Here is a 24012-nt window from a genome sequence, read left to right as displayed (position 1 = left end):
AAGCCATCCGGCTTTCAGCCCTCACGGGCTGTGTGCCATACCAACCTCTTCCTAATTTTACTTAGGGCTGATTTTAGAAAATGATGTATTTATTTGTGTGGTCCTGTGTAATATCCAAAGTATGAGCAGAATGTTAGCTTTGTCATCTCCCCCAGTCTTTCTGAAATATAGTAATAAAAAATAGTGGTTGGGAGAATCTCTTACTTAATATACTTGGGATGAAAATGATCTGGTTCCGATTACCTAGAAATAGCCATCCTTAAGATTTCGAGATCAGGGCATAAGCACTTTTCTAGCCCCTCTAATATGCACAGAATGCAACTGAAATTATACACACACACACATTTTTAAACATGAATATTTACTAACATAAATAAACAGTGTTTTATAACAAAAGGCACAGATTTTCAACTATAAACAATGGAAAAATATTTACAATTTGCACATACATAATCAAACAGCAAGTGCACAATTGGTCACTTCAGATCTTCTTTTCTATATTTTGAGATTTAGCTCCTTCCAAGCAAGTAATTTAATCAGTTCTGCAATGTCCAAATTTTTTTTCCACAAAAACTCCTACCAGATAAGAGAGTTTATTAAAATGAATAATTTAGCAGCACAAGTTTTCAAATGGAGACAGTGTTGCTAACTTCTTCATATTGGATAATAAAATAAGGGTAGCTCTGATCATCGTTAAAAATGACAAAAATCTGAGGCTCAAAGTAATTGTCCACACAAGAGTCATAGAGGTCGCTGGTAATGCTGCCGGGGTTCACCGGTGGAGGTCTCCTCATGGTGTGGTTGCCCACCGTGTACCTCCCCGTCAGTACTTTCGCCAGGAACATGTAATGAACTCCTTTGGGTGACCTTTTGGAAAAGTTATGGGAATAGCTTGCTTTTCTGGCAAAGTAGCTGCCCTGTCCAAACATGGTGGCATGCTTCCCACAGACGCGCGGGTCGAAGTTGTGCTTGCAGATTCCATCCACCACATCCTGGGAGGTGCCATGGAACAAATGCCTTTCGTTCATTATCCTGTCAAGCCCCGTCATTTTTTTTGACATATATTCCTTTTTCCTGGAAGAGAAAACGGAAAGTGAAGATGAGTATTCATTGCAGATCTGCAAGGGAAAAGCAGTTTTCACTACAGCTCTTAAAGTATCAGTATTACCCTCTGGAATAGTAGAGCTGTAAGAGGAGATAGGAGAACATCTCCATATGGCTAGCAGAGTGGGTCTTCCACTTTCAAATAAAGTTTTTGTGTGAAATCAGTATTTTTGAAAGGCCCTGAGCTGATACTGCCGCAGGCAGAGCTCTCTCACCTGCACAGCAGCAAAGGCAAAGCAGCTTGAGAAGTGCCTGCTTATCTTTGCCCGCATTTCACCTTGGATACGGAAGGAAATCTTCCTCAGGGTGAAAACAAGGGCTGTGCAAAAATTAAATCCCACTACAGCTTGAGAAGAGGCCACAGAGAGGAATTACTGGGAGACAGGGCGGGCAAAGATGCTCTAGACCAGCACGAATACTGTAAGAAAGCCAGTCTCTGCTCACACAGCCCATCCCTCGACTTCTCCCGAGATTCTGCATTTCTCGGGAAGGGAGAGAGAATCCACAAATCTCATTTCATATCAATTTCGGGGTGGTCACTCGGTGGTAACTTTCAGACACAACGTCTTTGGTTTGAGTGGGACTGACCGACAGAGGAGTTCATCTTTGCGAGACCACTGTAAGACCCTGGCTCGCCATGTTCTGGGGAACCACGGCACTAATGGCTCTCTTCAATATAGAGACTATTTGATGAAAACAACGCCTCCTGATTTGGCTTGGAAGCAAACTGAAAGATTTTTCAACTAGATATCCTAGATTTATTTTGAAGCTTCTGTGAAGATACATTTTACAGAAGTTATCAATAGATAGTTTATTAAACCTCTTACACAGGAAGTTTCAGGAGAAGACATTTTTCAGTATTTTTCAGATAAAGTTGTTCAACTGAAGATGCTCCTTTTCTTCAGAAAACCTGGAGTTTATGTATTCTACTTAATGATCAATTTATATTTTGCAGCCCAAATTACATATTTTAAGGTATTCTTCCACTATTGTAAAGGAAGGGTATATGCATTATCTTACCTTTTGTATTTCTCCCAAAGAAACTGATTTTGCACTCTCAGAATTTTCAAGATTTTATATTTGGTCTCTGGCACAGTCTTGTGAAACAGGTTATAAATGGTTCTATAGCTTTTATCTTCCTTCAGAACAGGCACTTGGATGAAGTCCTGAGATGGATCCATACTAATCCAGGTTTCGGGGTAGAAGTTTGGAGAGGTAACAGCAGTTGGAGATAAGACATTTGAGGAAGCTGGTTCCGCTGAAGGAGAGGGTACTGGAGAGTTGCCACCTAAGGTCCTAGTTGGGGAAGGAGAAAAAGTGTGCTTAAACATTCAGAAACAGAAGAGTTTCTAATCACATTTATTTCACCACCGATGTATCTTAAGCAATTGCTGCTCTTCAGTTCTGTAACAATTTACGCATCTTTTGTGCTTGTTTAAAACAATCATGCTGGCTATTTCTGCTATTTTAATAACTCCTCCATCCATACAGGCTAGTAACAAAATCTTGACTTTCAGGGATGCCGTTCCACGTAGGGAAATCTTACAGCTTGGTGGTGTTTAAAAGCCTACTGTCGCCATTATTCACATTCTGGGATGGGTTTATAAACTACAGACAGGCAGAACGCTACCAAATACAATTATTTGGTATGTTAGCTATAGACTATTAGTGATTTTAACACACAGAATAAACCAAATGTGGCAACATTTGACCCAATTTCCTTAGAATACAAGGAGCAGAAACATATACTTTCTTGTACAGTACGAATAACGAGTAACACCAGCTCATAACATTTTATAGGCAAAACTTGCAGATGTTTCACTGCATTATGTAGAAGAGGAGATGCTACGTTTTCAGTACTACCCAGTATCGGGCTGAGGAAGGCTCTCTTATTTTCATTTGCACAGGCCAGATGTAGATTTGCATTTGCAGTTGCTTATTTTCATGCGACAGAGCGGCCCCTCCTCCTGGGAATGCTGCCAGGTAAGAAGCCAGGGAGGGGTGAAGGAGGGGAGCTGCCGCCGTGGCAGGAAAGCAGCACGGGTGCCAGAAAAAGAACAGACACCAGTAAAATCCAGTTGAGGACACCAACTGTGCTGTGGCAAGACTCTGTTCTTAATAAATACCTGCACCTCTGTGGAATTTTTCACACTCTTGAAGCTGCTAAATTTAGATAAAGAGTGTGGCATTTGTGGCTTAAGTTCACCTGCTTATAATCTGAACAAGCAAGCCTTACTCAACTGAATAATCCTTGCTTATTGCAGTTCTCTCTTACGTCAATGAAAATACTCTGAACATGTAAAGCTTGCAGGTTCAGGCTCTGGTTTTCACACTTCAAGTACACAGCTCTTCCGCTCCGGCAAGCTGGTGGGGTTCCCTTTCAGTTGCAAGAATATATGGAGCTATCTCAAAATTTCACCAGATGAGTATTTTACTGAAGTATTTTTATAGGCAAAGCTGCTATTGACTCCAGAACCAACCCACAATGATTGCAAACGGGTAAGGAGCACTCCAAGGTAGGCAGCTCTTGTTAGGAAAGACTACGAAGTCACTGGCTGGCTGGAAAGACACAAGGTGAACCCTGTCTCTAAACCCCGCAGACGACCTTAAATTAAATTTCATTAAATTAAAGTTTAATGAACATTAAAGTTCATGAAATTTCTCAGGTCACTTGTGTTCTGATAACATATCGCTGCCAAGGCATAAGGAGAAAACCTGTTCTGACTGGGAAATGGGGAAAGTGAATCCTTTGTGTATTCATCTTGGGCAAGCTGAGGTCTGACGACATCCAAGGCCAAATCCTGCCTCCCCACGTATACGCAACTGGATTTCACACAGGAGCGACAGGCCAACTCGAGTCCCTACGCTGCCTTTCTAAAAGAAAGTTTACTGGAGAACAAACTCTCAAAGCTTTGCTAAAGGCAAAGCCATTTTCTCCAGTGACTCTTCAGGAATCGATCTTCTTTTGCTCAGATGCTGCCTGAAAAGCCGCATAGTTGTGACTTCTGCAGCCAGCCAACCTGTCCTCAAGGTACTGAAACACAATCAGAGCAACTTCTGATTGTCCTTGCTCGTTAGCCTGCTTTTCTCTGCAGCGCCAACATAATTATCTAGATAAGTAAGAATTCTACTGCTATTCACATCTTACCTACAGAAATGTCAATTAAGGTTGCCTTTCAGAACGTTTAATGCTAGTGATATATAAGCCTGAAAGAACTGTGTGGGATTTTTTTGTGTGACCCAGAAATAATTTAACATGATTTTCTGATTGCAGGTTGAGCTTTTCAGGTCTAGAAAAAAAGTTGGCGGGGGGGGAAGTCTATTTTTAAATTGGTACATTTGATTTGGATCAGAGAGACAGTAAACTGTAACACCACTCACACTTTTCAGAGCAGACATACTCTTTAAAAAAGTGTTCACATGGGTTTCACCTGCTGTTCAAAGCTAAAAAGAAACCTCACTTTATTTGCATGGATTTGACTCCAACTCAAAATTCTTCTCACTGTTATTAATAGTTTAACAGAAACCCAGAAGATGGATTTTTCTAAGAATGATTATTAAAATAGCAGTCTGCAATACTGCAGTGTGCATTTAATTTTTTTTTTCCTCCTAAAGTCAATGGACAAAAAAATATTACTGTAGGACCTCATTCACTCACACTTGGGCTGGAAGACCAAGCACAGATTAACTGGAAATTATGGATTAATGAGTAAGACATCAAACACAATAAAAATACTGCAATCCTTTGGTGTACTTTGTTCATTTCTTCTGACTACTGTAAATTATTTGTAAGCATTTATTACACAAGGGAAGGCATTAAAAAGACAACATTTGTCAACCACTGTCGCCCACTTCCCACAGTTTCTATTCAAGCATTCTTTCCCAATTTTATAACAGATTTAAGCAGGTAGTGGGGGAACTAAAAAATCTCAGGTAGCGTTGTGTGATGAGTGGAGGCAAATACTGACTTCTTAAGGACAGCTCCCATAAATATTTAAAATATTCTTTTGTTCTTTGCTAAGAATTGGTGGATTTTTAAGTAAGCATTACAAGGTCTTTAGATAAAGAAAATAAAAGAATGAGGTTTACTGCAGAACAACAGAAATTTCAGAGCTTAGTTTATAGATTTGGTAGCTGGCATGAATAGTTATGGTCAAGTCCTCATGAGTGTAGAGCCCTCAAGGGTCCACTAAAAAATTAGCGGGAATTACATAATTTTAGCAGATCTCAAAATTATAGACTTACACTGTAGTAAAATAGTCACTGGTAGCAAAACATCAGGAGAATACCCAAAATACTTACTTTTCATTAAGATGATAATCAGAATTGCTATAACCAGAAAGTCCACGCTTGGTCTTTTTACCTGCATCCTCCCAGTATCTCTTTAACAATTTTGGGTTTCCTTCCTGTAAAACCGTATCTAAAAATGTTTCTAGCCACCACGTGTCTTGAGGCTCTGACCAAATTCACGTTCACCTCGCAACTAGATGCGGCAACAACTCCGCAAGCTAATGAGCACTCTAGCCCTACTGCGGCAGTTAAAGCTCCTTTGATTGGCCCAGCACGCCAAGCTGCCAGTCAGACTAATGACTTCCACCCCTTTGCCAACAGGACAATATGTTCCTAACTACTGAACTCTGACAATTATGTTTCCAGCTGTGCTGGTGAGATCACAAAAATGGCATTTTTATGAGTTGTAATCAAAAACCACTACAATGCAACACCTTCCTTGCTCTGCCTTTGATGGGCGAGCGTGTTCACCCCCAGTTGAGATGACAATAAAAACAAGGCATGCTTTAATTGTGCTTGAAAATTATACAATATTTTTGAATGCTCATTTTTATGGGACCTAGAACCGATAGCCTGGCAATCACCACAGCCGGTGAGATGCTGAAAGCCGGACAATACTTTGGCAAACCTGAAGTACATCTGTGCTGCTGATGTTCTGCAATCCACAAGGTACATTATAACTTTAAACAACAAACAGAGCCTAGCTGTAAGGAGTTCCTCAGATAATATTTATCTTGAAAAGCAGCAAGCGAGAGCTGCCAACATGACTAAGATTTTTTATTATTCTGGTTTTTCTACCCAGTGATGCCTGTTTCCTTGTCACATCTTAAGGAAAACAATTCTCAGGGACAGAACAACATGATGGACAAATGCAAAGTTTCCATTTTGCTGGAATACGTACTGTAAAAATGGCATCAGCACAATGCATGAGCGAAGAAGGGGTCTCCTCTTGATTTCTCTTCTGAAACACGCATTTTGCTGGAATCCATCTTTGATGTTTAAGATATACTGATTATGCCAGGTAACAAACCGAACCTCCTTCAGACCCCGGCAGCTGGCTTCTTCTATCAATCTTACAACAGGCTGTTTCAAGAAAGTTAAGAAAACAAAAACATACACATGATAAATTACATGTTCAAAAATTCACATTTTTGCCAGAGACCTCAAAGAATCCCTCTCTCTACTCCCTTCCCCTCCCCTCTCTTTCCCCTGCTGAGGCACAAGTACATCTTTCCCTTGCTGAGGCACAAGTACATTTAGACCGCTGAAAAATGTTCCGTTACCTGTTTGTAAGATCTGCCAACAAGGCAGGTTTTGCAACTTTCCTACGTAGTTGGTGCCGATGCTATCGTATTTTTACATGTCAAATGTTATTCCCAATATCTGACCTAAAACTACCTTGCCACAAATTACTTACTTTTTGTCTTTGCCCACTGAATATGAAAAGCAGAAGTCTGCTGTAGAACAATCTTTTATATATTGATATATTCTCATCCTTTTTTTTTTTCTTTTCCATGCTAGAGAAACCCAGTTATTTCAACTTCTCCTCGCAGGTCAAGCACCCTAAAATTCTTGTTATTTGTGGTGCCTTCTTCCAGACTCTCTCCAGTTCTTGCAATTCTTTTCATTTGCAAAGCCCCAAACTGTATACAGTGCTCTGCCTTAAGCTTCCTACCACGCTTACAAAGTCAGCATGACACACGAAAAAGATGAATGTGATCTAGTATACACTGGTGGAGGTATTTCTGGTACTGCCAAAATTGTAAGACACTGACGAGGTTTTATTCAAAATATGATGTACAGCTCTGGCCAGCCAAAGATGAGCTCTTAACTACCGCAGGTATTTAAAAGGCTTACCAGAGAGCTTACTTGAATGAACAGAAGTATTCTGGTTTTGTCTAGCACAATCCTGTTTGACAGTGGGTATGACTTCAGTGCCTTAATTGGGGTTAAAGAGTTGGAAGAGAGAAGGCCCATTTAAAACCTGATATGGAAACCTGTGGCTGTAAAAGACCAAAGGGCAGCGGTGACACTAGAACGAGCGTGCATAAACCACCGGTGAACAGATTTAAAGCAGACATTTAGGAAAAGGTCCCCAAGGAGCAGGGGCTGGCAGCAGTGCGCAGCGCAGCCTACGAGACAGCACAGGGCTGGATCCAGAGACCGAAGGCTCGCGTCCCGCACTGCGACGCCTTTGGGGACAGGTCAATAAACTAAAAACTGAAAAGCTAAATGGCAGTGGTGTTAAGGCTGCAGAAAGCTGTCCCCTCTGTCCTAAAATCAGCTTTCTAGGGATTAGAAAGGACCTTCTTGGTACTGACGTGGGCCAGTTTGGTCTGAAATTTGACAATCTGGTCAGCCTCTGTGTCTCCGATGTTTTCAGGGATAATTGAAGGTGCGGTCCAGCAGAGCAGAGTTCTCTTTTTATTGCTTTTTCGGTTCAACACTGACTTTTGATTATCTTCCTCAACAATAACTCTAAGTAACTGTCCTGAATGTTTGAAGAGGAAACAGACTAAAAATGTATATATAGTTTATAGTATATACTGTACACAGAGTTTTGGGTTATAACCCTAAAGCAGGATTCTGGAACATGTTTTAAATACCTCAGAGTATTCTCTCCAGCCAAAGTGGTCCCTGCAGAAGTACTTCCAGACCGTGTAGTAGTTGGAGCTGGAGCTGGGGCAGGAAGGTGTGGACAGCCGCCGCATTTGGTCAAACTCAACAGTTTCATATAATTTCATAACATTCAAATCCACCCAAAACTCATGTCCCCTGGAAAGAACAAGAAAACCAACGAATTCTCACCTTTTGTCATCCATTTTAAAAAGATCATTCAGAGATAACAAAGCAGACAGTCAGAACTACAGATGGCATAGTCCTCCGCAGGGACACCCTCAGTCCGGCTGTGCCCAGGTCCTACAGCCCTGTGACCATCAGCGTGTCCCGTCAGTTTGAAGCGGGCACAACACAGAAGCAACCGCGAAGAGCTGCAAGGGCAAAGGAACTCTGCAACAGTTCCCGTGGACAGTGGTGGAAAAAACATGGTCTTCAGCATGGAAAGACAAAAACTCAAACCCAGCAGTCTTCCTCGTCCAGTGGTATTTATTCAGCCTGCATGAATGGTACCAAAATCCATATACATATCCTTGACATTTGGAGCATACTAAGTAAATACATCACACAACCATATTTGATGAAGCAGCCACATACTATTCAAAAGGTTATTCTTCTGAAAGTTAGTGCTTCAGGGAAGAAAAGAAAATGTAAATGGCTCCAGATGAGGAGCATCTGCTGCCAATCCACCAGAGTTCGAGTATCTTTCATCACGTGCAGCAGAAGAGAGCTAGGACAATATGAAAAGGAAACGTGATTTCACAATTATGGAGCCTACACTGAGGAATACTGGCTTTTTTTGAGTAGCTGTATTGCTGCTACAAAAATCAACACTAATATGCCATTTCACGTAAAGTGACTGGCGCTTTCAAAAGGACCTAACAACATCAGGGGGCCACAGATTAAGAACCAGAGCATACCCTTTATCTAAAAGAGAAAAAAAAAGTGCGGTTCCTCTACACTTTACAAAGCCATGTTTAATAGGAACTGTGGAATGGCTCAGCAAACAGTTTCTAATGCTGTTTCATTAGTCAGTGTCAAGAGAGAGACATCAAATTAAAGAAAATTCTCAAGTAAAGCATGGAGTTCTAAAGCTCTGCTGATCATTAGACAATCACTGGTTTATTAGCAATCAAGAACTTAAGAAATTCATAGAAATGGAAAGAAATCACAGTAATATTCATTCCCTACAAAAGTAACTTTTTTAGAACTGGGATTAAGATATTTCCAAAATAATGCTGTTTACATAATTAGTTTTCTACTTTCATAATCTCTTTACAAGTTGTTAGCTTACTGCTATTCATTAACAGTTACTAATCTTTGGCAATTGGAAATGCAGCTTTTGAGACTACATAAAATATTTTCTTTGAATTCTTAACAGTAAACATAAATCAAGCCGATACTTGAAATCTACAGTTTATTTTTAAAACTTGGCACATTAATAGCATAGACATCGAAGTACTGTATCTGAAATCTGCCACATCAAGTGACAGCTATTCTAAACATCTATATGGTTTTATGAATACTGATTTGCTTGGGAATGGCTGCAATTTTGCTAGCTATTTCACACTCTTACTGGTACAGTTGCTCAGGAGTTTTATTATACTACTTTCACAGAAAACTACTGAAGAGTTCCCACTTTAAAAAATTATGATTGGCTGGAATGATCCTTCGTTTCTCAACAGGAGGTACAGGTGCATAGCTGTTCTTAGTGTTTATCATCATCAATTAATTGCATTTGGATCTGTGAAGTGCTAAGCCCAGTTTGAAGTATTAAGCGCTTTCCTGACATAGACGAGAAGCCAATGTGTCTGTTCCTACGGGCTCACAATCAGGGGACCTGATCCACTGCTGTTTGGGCAAATTTAGATTGCTCTCTTTGCTTTCAATTAAGTGTTCATATAGACTTAAAGAAAAGATACAGAATAGTCCCAAAAATCAAATCAAATGTCTTAAAAATGCAACTCCGTGAGCTACTTTTAAAATTCTTTGGACACAAAAATCATTCTTTTTGCAATTCCCCCAGCACCCCCAGTCCGATCCCCAACCAGCGCAAGTTTTGTCCCCCTCATTTCAGGGACAATTCACCCGAGGGCGGCTGTCCCTGCCACAGCAGACCCGCCTGCGGTGGGAACGGCTCCGGCCAGCTTTCTTCCCCTTCACACCGAGAACTGACTACCTACAAGGAACATCTTGCCAGTTCCTGCACATGGTTCTCTAGAAACTGTCACAGAACCACACTAATTCAGATGAAAATTTTGTCAAGACGACACTACCACAGCAAATCCGTGGAAGGTTTAACAGCGTGTTCCCTACTTGCGTCAGCGGCATACAAAATCACTACGGTTAGAGTATGAGTACAGGAGGGAAACAGCTATTCTGCGTAGGAGGTGTATTTTAATAACCCGTGTCTTCCCACCCAAGCTGCAGCCCACCGCGAGAAGCTGGATATACTAATTAAAGCTGACCTCCCACAGCCCACCGCATCAGCGGCTGCTGCACAGGCGGCTCACGAAAAGGCAGGTAACAATAGCTCAAGACAAAATTCAGATGCAAGTGATACAAGACAGATCTAGTCAGAAGGAAAACTAGCACTAAGCAAAATAAAGACCAGTACAAAGGGACTGAAAGTAAACGTAAGGCTTAAAAAAATACACATGCTTTCTGGAGTGCGAAAACTAGATCACCCCACTTTCCTGGTATGTAGTCATTTTGTTCCATAACAACAAGCTACAATCTACTTTACTTGAAAACAATGTGTGAAATCATGAGGAAATCATCTCTCTGAAATACCAAGCTGTGTTATTATTTATAGTATTTGCAGGCAGCACCATAAGCATGATTTTTGGAGTGAATTTCTTCATGAATGTATTTTTAATGCTGCTTTAGGGACATTTGCTTTTTCTTATCAAAACATAGTCTTACCATTCTGAATTTCAGTGCCTAATAAAGCTGTCATTTTTGAGAAAAGCGCATTTAGTGATTGATGCTGTTTATATTATCCGTTTGGAGTGAGGAGTTGGACTCACTGTTTCGGAGTGATGTTGCACCTACAAATCCAAGTCCTGAACCAAGACCCCCAGACACTGGGCTGCATATTATACGAAACAAATACCCAAAAAGATATTTCTCAATACAAAACCTCACAATTTGAGCATTCATTCTCACTTCAATCTCTTTTCAACTCAAGTACCTTAACACGGTGCTCCCTACTCCAAAGATCTATGACCTCCAAGAAAGCGCTAAGAAATGGAAAACCTTTTCTTCATGAGTAAATTATTTTATTTTGAAGGTAGTAAAACCCAGAGGATTATTTAATTTTATTATAACTTCACATGTTGCATGTATTATAGTTAAAACTGATAATGAAAAAATGTTCGCAGTAGTTCTATGCTAATGCAGTGCAAAGTAAAGAGAATCCGAAAATCAACATACACTCTAAACACGATAAAGATTATCCACTAGCATGGTGAAAGTCTTTTAAAAGTAATCACATACTGGCTAATATCCTAAAAAGATAAAGGTCTGTAAAATTTTGAAGACTGGAAAACAAATTCCGCAGGCCCTTGAAAGATGGCTGGCTTCCGATGCATGACTTAGGTATTTCTAATACGGGCTTAACTGTGTTAAAATCCAGTCTCCAAGAGACACACATAGCTCTGTCGCAGAGCAAGGAGAATCAAGTAATGCAACGGGAGGGACTCTGCGGAAGGCAAAACACTTTCCGAGATGAACACGGTATGAATCTGCTTTTCCTCAGGCTTTTTATTGCAGAGCAAGCAGATCTTCAGGATGAACTCCCAGAACTCCGGGTTGACAGTGCACACACAAAAAAGGGTATTTGTGTGCAGACATGTTCTAACTGCAGAACGGGGGGGGATCTGTAAGGTTCTTACATGGCTTTCTTCTAGAAGTGCTGTAACAATATGAAAGCTTCACATACAATTCCAGTAAAACAAATTGCGCTAAGTTTTTTCCTACAACAAACAATATCTGTGCACAGCTAAGTGTGCATCTACAGATTTCGTAAGAAGCTGTTTAAGATTTATAAGGCTGACAGCTAATGACAGCTTACAGGCAAAAGAGCTTCTCTGAAAGCTAAACATTTTTCTGTGAAACCTGTATAGAACGTGCCAAATTATTTCTCAGTACTGAAAAATGTAACGATTGTCTGCTGTTTGGAATTTTTTACATTTTTGTAGCTTGCTGTTTCTGCCTCTTCTTTATCAGATTCCCCTCCCCTGTAAGCAAACCGAGAAGGACAGGACAGCCATTGCTCATCGACTTACACTGACAATCAGCTGCAACAAGAACCCAGGCAGTGAGCACCGAAACAGCTGATTACCACCCCTTCAAACATTCTTCTTGAAAGTCTATGTACGACGCAACACATCAAGTGTTCTTGTTTTCCCACTCCTGAATAGAACCGCTCAGTCTGTCTGACTGTAAAGGTCACAGCGCTTCTCAGCGACCCACCTTTCGGAGCTCTCAAAGCTCCCGCACACCGAGCCTGGCTTTCAGCTTGTTGAATACAAACCATCACTCTGCAACTAAAGATGGGGACACCGACTACCTGGGTAACTTCAAGTTTCTCTCAGAATAAGAGCTGCAGCTCAGAACCCAAAAAAGCTCTCTCTAATGATTTCTTGAAGAAAAAACACGGTTGAGCTATTTCTTGGTATGATATCCTCTATCTATTTCCCTTAGCTGTTTTTTTTTCAGCAGTTTCAGGGTGTAACATAGCAGAATTTTCCTGAAACTCAAACTTCTGTTAAATTAGGGATGCTTTAAAAATGGTATTTTTATTTTCCAAGTTGGCAAAATGTTTAGAATGCTACTTCCCATTAATTGTAATGGAAAATTAAGAGACAAAAATACATAAACACCTTAAAATCTACACAACAGTGGGGTTTTTTTTCCCTCAAACTTTAACTAAAAACTTTTGAACTCCACACATTTTCTGCCTAACAATAAACCATGCAGAATAACACTGCATTATTGTATACAGCTCAAAATTTTAGACAAATGCATTTATTTAAGTGACTGCATCTGAAAAATACACTACATGCCCAAAAGCCTACCTGATTTTTTTTTTCCTAATTATAACATTGGGAATAAGGGAAGATACTCTTCCGCAAAAAACCTTGACTCACATAAAATATATATTATTCCAATACTCATTTACATTCTTTAACAGTGTATTTCTCTATTCAGAAGTATCAACTTTTTCAAATTACAATATTTACTGGCTTTTAAGCTCTGAAATCCTAAAATATATTTAGCCAAGTTGTTTAATAATAGCTTTTCAGTTAAAGCACTTCCTCTGTATATTAAAAAGCCTATTACCACTTACATAATGCAAAGCCATGAAAAAAAATGAATTGTGATTACAGCAAGTGATTACGTGATTACATTCCTGGCTTCAGCTTTAAGACACCAGTGATGAAAGCAAATGCGACAACTGTACGTCTCAACTGCCCTAAATATAGGCGAGAGACCCCAAATTTACGGTTCAAGAACAGTATGAATGTGAGATGCTCAAGGCTACATCTGAAACGTTCTTTAGCATAATATCACTTTATCTTCAGTACAGTATAATGATTTACTACTTCTGAGGTACAGCGTATGCTATCTAAAGTAAAGGGTATACTCCATCATGTATAGATTATGGAGAACATATAGATGGCGAGAGGGAAAAACCAACAATAAACCAGCAAGGCACACATCGCCTTGTCCTGTGCCCCGAAGGGAGCGTGAGAGGAGGCGTAACACAGCACGGGCACGTGGCCGCACCACTAGCTGCACCCCTGGGAGATGCTCACGTACAACGGCGATGAAACGCTGGGTACTATGACGACGACAGAGGCAGAACACACACACACACACAAACCCAGGAATTAAAATCTTGTGAAACAGACCCATCCCAACACCTCTTCTGCACCATCTCCAAAAGACAAGCTCCGTGAGCGGGGTCCATCGCTCTTTACACTTTCCTTGGGCAGTTTGTGTTAAGGAAAAGGAGAGTTTTGTAGCTAACACGATAAAAAAAATCTAGCGTTGTTACTCATGGACTTTGAAGTCTCTATCTGGAAATATCAGTCTGGAGAAGAGCAGGAAGGAGATGATGAAGGCTGCAGTTTGTCAGACGTTTGGGAAAGCAGGACATGTATTCAAATACCTTGGTGGGGCAAGCGTTACTCCCACTGCCTCTTTGCACCACGCAGCAGGAACAGCCTTCAGTACAGCTTGAAACCACTAATAAAAACAACGCTACACAAAAATTTATTGAACCTCTCTGCAAACACCACAAAACTTTGCCTCATCTTGCTTCTGAGGTAGAAAATTACTATCCCCATTTTTCCCAGGAAAGATGCAGAGAGAGACTAAGGCTCCAAAGTCCCACAAAGAATCTGTGACAGAAGTGGGAACAGAGATTTCTTACGAACTTCTCTTCACCGACTAACCAAATAAAGGTCTCTATTTATAAAATAAAGCAGTTCAGTGGAATTATTTGCATTGAAAGAATGAGCATATTGAACTCTCTGAAGACTACAGCACACAACCCCAAATTTGGTGCTGCGTAACAACACAGTTCAAAATAAAATTCCACAAGTGCTTTCAATAGCAGACCCTGGTTCCCCAACTGAGTTACACTTTCTCTGTACCCTAACTATACAAAAATAACACAAAGACATAATCTCTTCAGGACACTGAACGGAGTAGGTACCTCGACTAGCAAGTTACAACATTGAAGTCTTTTGTGAGATGAATGTCGCCTGCTAAAATAAGGATATTTGGGCTCACTCTTCCTTGTCTTCTTCTGAAGAACGTCAGTCTAATGTGTGAATCTTCTGTGCTCTTCCCATTCAATAGGACAAATGTTCGCTAGATGTTATGTACAAACAGATGACTAGGATAAATATTTTTTGTAAATGCTGTGAAAATGCATGTGGTTTCGAACTCTTCTCCTAAGTTCAGCTCTGTGTCATGAGTCTTACTGCAAACAGGGTTCAGAAAAAAAAGAAACCTAGCGATCAACAAAGGTCTGTACAGGAAATGAAACTCGGTTCCCATCAGAACAGCTGTGATACACAGCAAGACTGAGAGTTAACCACCACTTAGGTGATGAAACTGTTGATTTTCTCTCTATGACTAAGCCAGTTCCTCTCTGCAATAGCAACAACCTGAAAGCCGCTCAGGGGAACAAATGAGCTTAAAAGATCCAAACAGGTATGAAAACCTCTTGTACTTAAGGTTGAAAGATTAGTCAAATCTAACTCAGCAACTGCAGGAGATACAAGTCAGGCATTTACCGTTTCTGGTGACGCAAAATCGGCAATATTTCATCTTATTTGTAGCAAAAAGTTGTTTGTAGTTGCAGGCTACAGTCCACCTTCGGGTGAGGGACCAAGTGTTTAAACTCCACTGTATGAAACCGAACTTCAAGTACATTCTCTCAGTAAGATCTTTCTTTCTAAGCAGAGGTACTGGCAGTTTGAAATAGGAACATCAGATCTTGGACAACAGCAGCCAAAATTTGCTCCCATCAAAACCAATACCGACTCCATAGTAAGCAAGGGCCCAGGTAACACTCACGAAGGGACATTCTTCACAATACAGCAACAAAAATGCAGCCAAATCCTAGTTATTGCTATAAGGCATGTGAAAAGAAAACAGGAACCCTCCCTCACAGAAGCAATGCTTTGCACCAGGGCAAGAACAAAAACAAGCTGGTAAACACGATCCCACAGTCTTGATCTTATCAGTATCTCATCATTCTTAAACTGAAGAGAGGGGCAGCAGAGACAGGGCAGGAAATTAGTTTCGTATTTTACTTCATTTGTTCCCCCATCATGTCACGCTGCTTCTCTCTGCTGGGACTGTAAGCCATGCAGGAGGTATACAGCGAGAAAGACTCAGAAACTGAGAAAGGTGCTGCAGAAAGATTTACCTCTACACTTAAAAGGCTCCATCATCAGAGAAAAAAAAACAGTCTATCAATATAGTAGTAGCTTTACTGCTTTTCCTATATCTCTTTTTTTTAAAGGCAGGTTTTCCTGCCTTTACAATTGATGACTGGGGGTGCCTGAAAAGCAGTCTTCTGTAATTTTCACAGTGCGAGGGTCTAGCCTGACTTTGTAAATCTGAAACAACTGCTGGGATACTGGTCCAGATATATATAGAGCTTAGATGAAAGCCTGGCCCCAGAGCTTTTCTGGCAAGGGAAGAAGAAAAAAAAAAATCCACCGAGCTCTCTCTCACAGACAGATACCATCTCTGGGTGAGGAAGTCATTGAGGCATGACTGCTGGAAGATAAGAGGCTGTACTGAGGAGGATGTTTGTTTTGTTCTACTCTTCCCAAGAAACCCACTGTTGGCCACTTTTGGACATGAGGTGCTGGGTTAAAATGGTCCTTTGGTGTGAACTACTGTTAAGTTCTAAAAGTCTGTAGCAATGAGGACGTCAAACGCATTCAGATCTTCCAAGGATTACTGCATGTACCATATTTCATAATTCAAATCCAAGTTGCATCTTCTATTTGCAGTAGAGGATAAACATGGATGTCCTTGCCTGAGGTAGATTGCTGGTTTCAAAGGTCTCCTACCCACACCAGATGAGGATACGTTTTGCAGAGAGTTTTGTTTGTTAGCTTAAATTTTTTATATCAGCAGATGTTCTAGAGACAGCACAAGCACAGCTCTGAGTGGCAACAGAGCTGATACAGGACAGGGTTTTCACGTCACGAGAGGTGCATTTGCTTTCACAAAGCTGCAATACGAACACTTTCTAAAGCACTTAGATGGACTCTGAAGTCCTACTTTTCAAAGATGTTCTGCACAGACACCCCTGCTGCTTTTTTCTTTAGAATTCTATCCAACCTCGGGACTTAAAATACCTCTGAGACTTACGATAAATAATGAAACTCCATCAGTTTCATCAGTGCTTTATGGTAAGATGGACTTGTACACATACAAGTCCAACACGTGCTAGTGACCACCAATTCTGGATGTTTCAGTTTCTGAATGTTCCATCCATTTACACATTTGACAACAAGTACCAAATTTTGCAATCATTCAGCTCAAATTCCTACTGATTTCAACAAATACACGTACCAGCTAGGAAGGAACTTCACGATCACTGCTCTTGCTAAGCAAATAATTGTAACAGACTCTTTCTGTTCCTCATCCTCACCAAAACGGGCAGGCAGACAATGCTCCAACACTGTGCCTGCTGGATTACCTGTGAGCCACTCTTCTGAGCAATCTGTTTCACCAATTCTAAATCTTTGTTTCAGAAAGGACTGTTTTATTACCGTGAGTACACAGGGAACAGACTGACCTCAACCTGAAGCCAGGTGACAGCTGTTTCCAAAACTGTAATCTGTTTATTGACGTGAAACGAGAAAAGGGATATGTGAGTGATTGCCGATTCCTACAGCAGCTCAGCGTAACACTTCTAACTTCCCTAGATTTGTATAGCTAGAAGCCAATTAGTTTTATTTCATATGTAAATGATACTACAAAGTAGAGCAAACAGGAATTCATTGAAGCATACTATTATAAAGCACAAGGCAAACACTTCTAAAATCACTTCACATGCTTTTTATTTAGAGTCTCTGTCTTGCATTCCTTCTAGCAAGGAATTAAAAGAAGTTCAAAACCATTCAGCTGTGTACATTCAAGAAACATCACACACAAAATCGCCAGGCACAGTGAATTTCAGCTGTTTTCTCATCTCCGGTGTTATCAATAACACATGAGTTATCTCATACACTGTGGCAGCTGTGCAGATCAGAAAGATAACTTCCTAAATTTAACTATTCAATTGGTCAGACGGCATGCAGAACTCCTTGAACGACTTAAATGCTTCCACTGTGCTCTTTATGACTTAAAAATCATATAAGCATATTCTAACAGCATCAGAGAAACAAGTTATCCCATGGACACAAGAACGAAGGAAAGCTAGTTTCCTTTACATTAATTTTTGTCCTGACCTTTCCTTCCCAGGTGCCTCCATATGCCCACTGACAACCCCACTGGAGAACACACAGTATTTACTCTGACTTCATCCAAGTACCATGCGCGTGTATGGAGTAATTAGTCAACTGCTCCCAGGCAGAATATGTACCTTTGGAGGTCCATCTGCTTTTCCCTGACTGGAGCCATTTCATTTTGGCCTTTCTCTTCTAGCTAGAAGGAGCCATTGCAGAGAACTTACAGAAATTTGGGGGGAGAAGAAATCAAAGCAACTATGAGAAGGTTGTTTCACGTGATATGCCGGGGTACACGTAGTTGAACAGTCGCTGCCGTTCCCATGGCACACAGGGATGTCTCTTTGCCAAGAGAAGGGGTGGAATTTTCAGCCAAAGAGGGGGAACTGATGGGTCAGGAACTGCAGAGTTGTTTTAAACAAATCGTCCTGTAATCAGTAACGATGTTGCTTATTTTGAAAAGCACCATATGCATGATTGGACAGGTGTGTGCGGGGGGAAAACCTGCTCAGTTCTGCAGCCAAGTATTTCCCCTTACTAAAGAGCATCTTAAAATATCCCAGCTTGGGTACTCTCACGCTGGAAAGCAGTACTTGGCATTGTTCTCGCAAATACTTAGCTGCAAGCTGGAACTTCTCCAGGGCCTCTCCTCACATCTATGAAGAAAACTGAGTGCTTCTAAGTATTTTAGCTGCTTAAATTCATATCCCCCCATTTGTTTAGATAGCTTGGTATTTGGCTCTAAATACTTGATAGACTTAAGAAAGCAAAAATATAAATAATTTATGATAAAGTTTTGTATTCAGTTTGAGGCCAAACTGTAATGAGTATCCTAGGCAGTCATATTACAAAGAAGTAACTAAACAAGGTTTACCACTTCTCCTGCTTTAAGATCATATTCCCTTAGGTGAAAGACAACAACTGAACGTATATGTTACATTACTCATCTCAATAACATTGAGATGAAGAAAGATTTATATAAATAGCTACTTGAAGAACATCATATTTGAATTTAGAGCTTATTCTCTAATCGAGCCAATAGCCCAACACTTTCTTGAACAGCCCAACTTTCTTGGAGCAGCACGCGATGGCAGTATTACGCATGCAGACTGTAACGATTACTTACTATGCCATATAAACCGTGTTTAAAACAAAGGAGAATAAACAACTACCACCCACTGGTTGTCAGGCTGGCTTCTGCACGGCCTTTCTTGGACATGCAAACTGCTGAACAGACATTTCCTTGTTGTATGCAATCTGTATAGATAGGCCTGTAAAGCTAGTCTGACCACAAGAGATTAATAGCTTTAGCCAAATAATGCGGTAACCATGTGAACGATGAGCTGTTCTAGCATGTTTGCGAGCCTCTCGGCAAGGTTCAACACGCTGCTATCTGCATCTTGTTGCCAGGAGACACAACATCGCCCAGGAACATAAGGGAAGCCAGGTTGCAGTGACCACCGGTGAACTCCATGAAGAGTCACACCGAGTCCAAGCAGTCCACATCGAAAGGTTTAGCAGGTTCTTCTGATACAAGATGATGTTGCATAAGAAGAAACTGGCGACAGTACAGAGTAAAACACTTACCCCCCCCCCTTCAAAACCTAATTCAAAAGCACGTGAAGTCTAAGTTTCAATGCATATCAGATTCAGTGTTTGAAATCAGAAGCTCTAGTCTTAAAGTTTCACTCCTCGGTTCTCACTGATACTCATCCACAAATATGAAGCTCTTCCAAGGGATGAAATACATAGAAGAGTTACAGAACTCGCCAATTTGTCATTCCACGGTAAGCAAATGTTACAAATTTACAACAGTCGTCCAACCTTGCATGGGGCATGATTTTGTAGCACTGATGAAGCAAAGATCTTCATGTTGTCTTTTAAGAGCAGGGAGAAGGGTACAGGCTATAGAATTACCAGCCTGAAACAGAATTTAGTTAGAAAATAATGCTGTTTAGAGTAATTTTAGTCTCAGTAGACTACTTTTACCTGAAGAGAACAGTAAGGCAGATGCTCACCGAGTAGCCAGTTCAACTCAACGAGATGAAATCTAGTTTGCGTTCAAAGAATCTGCCTGCACTTCGGCAGCAGAGCCTCCCGCCGCCTGCAGAGCCAGCAGCAGAGCTCTGGCCCAGCACACCTGGGTTTTCTGAGACCACGCTGTTTCTCTGACTTCATTCACAGTTAACAGAACGTCACGTGTCTGGCAATGCACCCGTGCAGCTTCTTCCCGGCCAGTTCAGACAGACAGAAACTCTGTGTACCAAGAGACCAAAATACCCACCAGACTGGAAACCTGCAAAGTAAGTGTAAAGGCGGACAATGCTATTCAGCCAATTCTACAGGCTGGAGATGACTAAGCAATTATGAAGCACTGTTTCCTTTAAAATTAATCATTCTTAACTCCATCATTTAGAACATGTAGATCATGTGTGCAGCAATGGATTCCGTGATACAGGCTTCAAAAAGAAAAACTTTTTGCTCATTTGCACCGAGCTCAAATTTAAATTACTTGCAAGGGTTTGTCTTATTTCTACATTTGCTGTTTTGTTTTCAGAAATCATTTAAAATACTTGGGAAAAATGGAAGTTTCTCTGTTGTAAAATACAGCAAATTCTATTTGCTATGCAGTTACAAGATTTTTTTTTTTTTTTTTAAAAACAGACTGGCATATTTTTTCAAGACAATTCTATAAAATATGATTATTCCCTACTACATATAATTCTTATTTCCTACTTCACTTTCATCTTCAGTGTGGGGTATCTATATTCTGGAATTGTCTTCAGTAAAAAGGATGAATTCGTAGGCTGATGGAGCCTGAGTTTTAGTGCCTAATCCAATGTCCAGTCAGGTGAAAGTAAAGACTCACATTGACTTTAAGCATTAGCTTGGGTCTCTGACGCCTAATGAAAAACCTCAGCATAGTAAATGAAAATTAAAACGTTAAAGAAGAAGGGATATACTTCTTCAGGAAGTGGAAGGAAGAAGAGGAAGCGAGAACAAATCCACAAGGACTCAGATGGCAAAGGCAATCTGAAGTTTTTACTACGCAACTGCAGAAGCATCACTTTGAACTGACTATGACTAGCATGAGTTGCAGCAGGCTTACAGATTATGGCAGGGCAGATTAGATACGAGAAATCTGCATTGTATATTTCCTCCAGAAAAAAAAAAAAAAAAAAGAGCAGCTTACACCCTGCGCTCATACGAACATGGACTATATAGATTTGATGAACTCGTAAACATCAGCACTCCCCACTACTATTCAAAATGGAACCTGCATTATAAAAGTTGAAGAAGTTTTGTTTTAGCTGCCAGGGTGCAGGATCAAGCCTAAATTGATAACATAACCAGGAAAACTTAAAAGCTGTTTTCTAATTCCAGAAAATGAGTAGATAAACTCTACTATGCATAAAGGAAAAAGTAACTTCTAATAAAAGGTTTAACATTTTTAGATGACAACTTAAATAGATGATCAGCATTTCTGAAGGTACTGCTCAGGTTGTTCATAGCGAATTAGCTGAAACATCATCATATATTAGCAACTATATGAAATTTCCAGTCAAAGGACTTAACAGAGTACCTATCTGATTTCGTTGCTTAGAATGTAATTATGAAAACTGTGCTTGGAGTGCATAAAGTCAATCTGGATTCATAGGGACAGAAAGCAACTGCTGTATCATTCCTATTTCAATCACTTCAAAGGCTCATTCGTGCTGCCACTTTTTCTAATACAGAGAAAAGACTAATTAGGAATGTCAAGAACAAGTACAATGTTACACAACAGCCTCTGTCAACTCCCTCAATTTCTACAGAACTGAAGTTTTCTTATTTCACACACTTCAAGTCCTTCAGCTTCAAAGAATACCTTCCAGATGATAGACAGCGGTTTTAATAGGTGTGCAAGAATTTTCTGTTGTGGCAAACTTCCTAGATATTATTCAGGTAACATCATCACAGGGTTTATAAAACACTTGTATACAAAACATCAGGAAAAAAGAACACACATTCTGTTACATTTCTGCACCGCTGCTCAGTTAAGCACCCTTGGCTTTGCTAGTAAGGGAGTAAATTCAGTTACCTACCGATATTTCACTTTGATCCTATCATTGTCAGGGTTGCAGTAGAGTCTTTCCAGATGCTCCTGGGAATCATTGGTCACACTTTGCCAACTCTGGGTCGCTGTCCTTCTCACTTGCCAATGGTAAGGCAAGACCGTGTGATGTTTGGGACAATCATTGCCATAAACACAAGTGCCCTGGAGAAAATCCACACAGATTTCTATTCCGTCTTCCTGATGGGTGTGATATTGCAGCTGGTTCAAGAGCTCAAATACCAGATCAAGAGAAGCTTCTTCACTTTTATCCTGGAATATCCCAGCACTGAATTTATTGCTTGGGTTCAAATCGTATTGCATCGGACAGCTATTCTCTTGGAATAAGCCAGATGTGTAGCTTTCCAGAATCTTGTCTGGGAACAAAGGACAAGCTGCACCATCACTAGCAGTTGGGTGCAAAGGACGATCCTGGAACGATTCATTACTATTATCAGCAGCAGTTCCAGGAGTAGTTTCTGGTGAGAAGCCTTGATCTCCTGATCGGACATCCTGCTCGGGATGCCCAGGAGAAGGACGAGCTACTGGCAACTGACTCTGCACATCTGGAGCTGCTGGCATCAGCACAGTCACGTTGCTTTCTGGTTGGGGGCAAGAAGTACCGAGGTCCAGAGTCTTTTTCACAGCAGGTTCACATAAATCGCTATGACCGCCACCTTGGCCTCGGGGCACAAAGACCCTATCCAAGGTCCCAGCTCCCAGCAAACTGGTGAAGATTGGCCGCAAAGCCCGGAGAGTTTCTGTGTCCAGTCTCTTCTGCACTTGCTGCTTCTTCTTGAAGCAAGGCTTCACTGGTGGTATCTTTTCAGACAGTCTTATCTGAGAAGGAAAGTCCTCTGAAGGAGGGCACTTCATTCCTGGGCAGTGAGCCTGCTGCACAACACACGCTGGCTTTGGTTCGGTGTCCATCAGACACAGACTTTGCTCTCTCCAAATCACTTTCAAATGTCCCAGAGCCTCACAAGAATCAATCTAGGGCAGAAAGGAAAACAAGACAGTTAATCTCTCTAATTGCTCATGGTTGACACGAACAAGATCACCCCTGGAGAGGATTTCGAGCCAGCAACAGCAAACTCCTCCCCTCTCTGTGACTGTGGGTAGCCCCTAGGCACGTAAAGCATGAAACCAGCTAAACTCAGGCTAATTAATCCCAAACACACGCTCATCGTCTTCTCACACATGAAATCTCAGAGACACTCAGGCACGCACACACAGTCCCCGGGGGGGCAGGGGGGGTGGTGGTGCAGGAAAGGGGGATGGTCTGATGCCCTCCTCCTTGTGATGCTGTTTAGTAATAAACAGCACTTCAGTTCATTATATTCCACAAAAGTGAATACTGCATTGTTCATTTTTCTGCCTCCCTCACACACAGACCTGAGAACAGAAGCCTTAGCAGACATACAGCCCTGAATGTTCCCACCGCACTTTAAACATTCACGCACCATTTCCTCTTCCACCAGATAAACGGGCAGACGTACGCATTCCCGTTCCATTCACATACATCTTCCCTCATACAATCTCACACATCCACCCAGCAGCATCGTCAGAGCACTGCTGGCTTCACTTAAACAAACGGCAAACTTCATACCGACTTCAGCAGGGGCCAGGATTTAATCCTTGGTTTTTTAGACACAGGAATTCAAGTGCTTACACCCTGTTCCTCCTGCTACGCATCTGACACCGCCAGTCTCATACATGTCCAGACACTCCCACTTCACACACAGCCATCCTCACATGCCCACACACTCTCTCACACTCTGACTCAGACGCACAGGCTGCACTCCGTCACCCTGCTGTGACACACCGAGCTCATTTGCCTCTCGCAAGGCTAGTCAACAAGAACTAAAACCGGGCAGTGAAGAAAACAAAGGGGTGCTCGTTACTCAGGAAGAGAGA

General features: G+C 41.1%; 1 protein-coding gene across 1 annotated transcript; it reads right to left on the bottom strand.

Annotated features, from left to right (window-relative positions):
* Positions 1-342: 342 nt before the first annotated feature.
* On the bottom strand, positions 343-23025 carry TIPARP (TCDD-inducible poly(ADP-ribose) polymerase). Its single transcript, XM_009576268.1, has 5 exons — positions 22088-23025; positions 8001-8169; positions 6296-6477; positions 2125-2400; positions 343-1074 (listed from the first exon to the last, which is right to left on the bottom strand). Exons 1-5 carry the CDS (start codon positions 23023-23025, stop codon positions 627-629), a joined length of 2013 nt encoding a protein of 670 aa, XP_009574563.1. The 3' UTR covers positions 343-626.
* Positions 23026-24012: the final 987 nt, after the last annotated feature.

This window comes from Fulmarus glacialis, unplaced genomic scaffold, assembly GCF_000690835.1.
Source record: "Fulmarus glacialis isolate BGI_N327 unplaced genomic scaffold, ASM69083v1 scaffold25194, whole genome shotgun sequence".
Classification (NCBI taxonomy): Eukaryota; Metazoa; Chordata; class Aves; order Procellariiformes; family Procellariidae; genus Fulmarus; species Fulmarus glacialis.
The sequence above is the reverse complement of the archived record's forward strand: the minus strand, read 5'-3'. Positions and strand labels throughout refer to the sequence as shown.

Excerpts from the sequence above, each read along its gene's own strand:
- TIPARP (XM_009576268.1), bottom strand. The coding sequence starts at position 23,025 with ATGGACACCGAACCAAAGCCAGCGTGTGTTGTGCAGCAGGCTCACTGC. Across the intron at positions 6,478-8,000 it reads GCTGGAGAGAATACTCTGAG|CCTGTTGTAAGATTGATAGA; the intron begins GTATTTAAAACA and ends TTCTTGAAACAG. Across the intron at positions 2,401-6,295 it reads GTGCTGATGCCATTTTTACA|GACCTTAGGTGGCAACTCTC; the intron begins GTACGTATTCCA and ends TTCCCCAACTAG.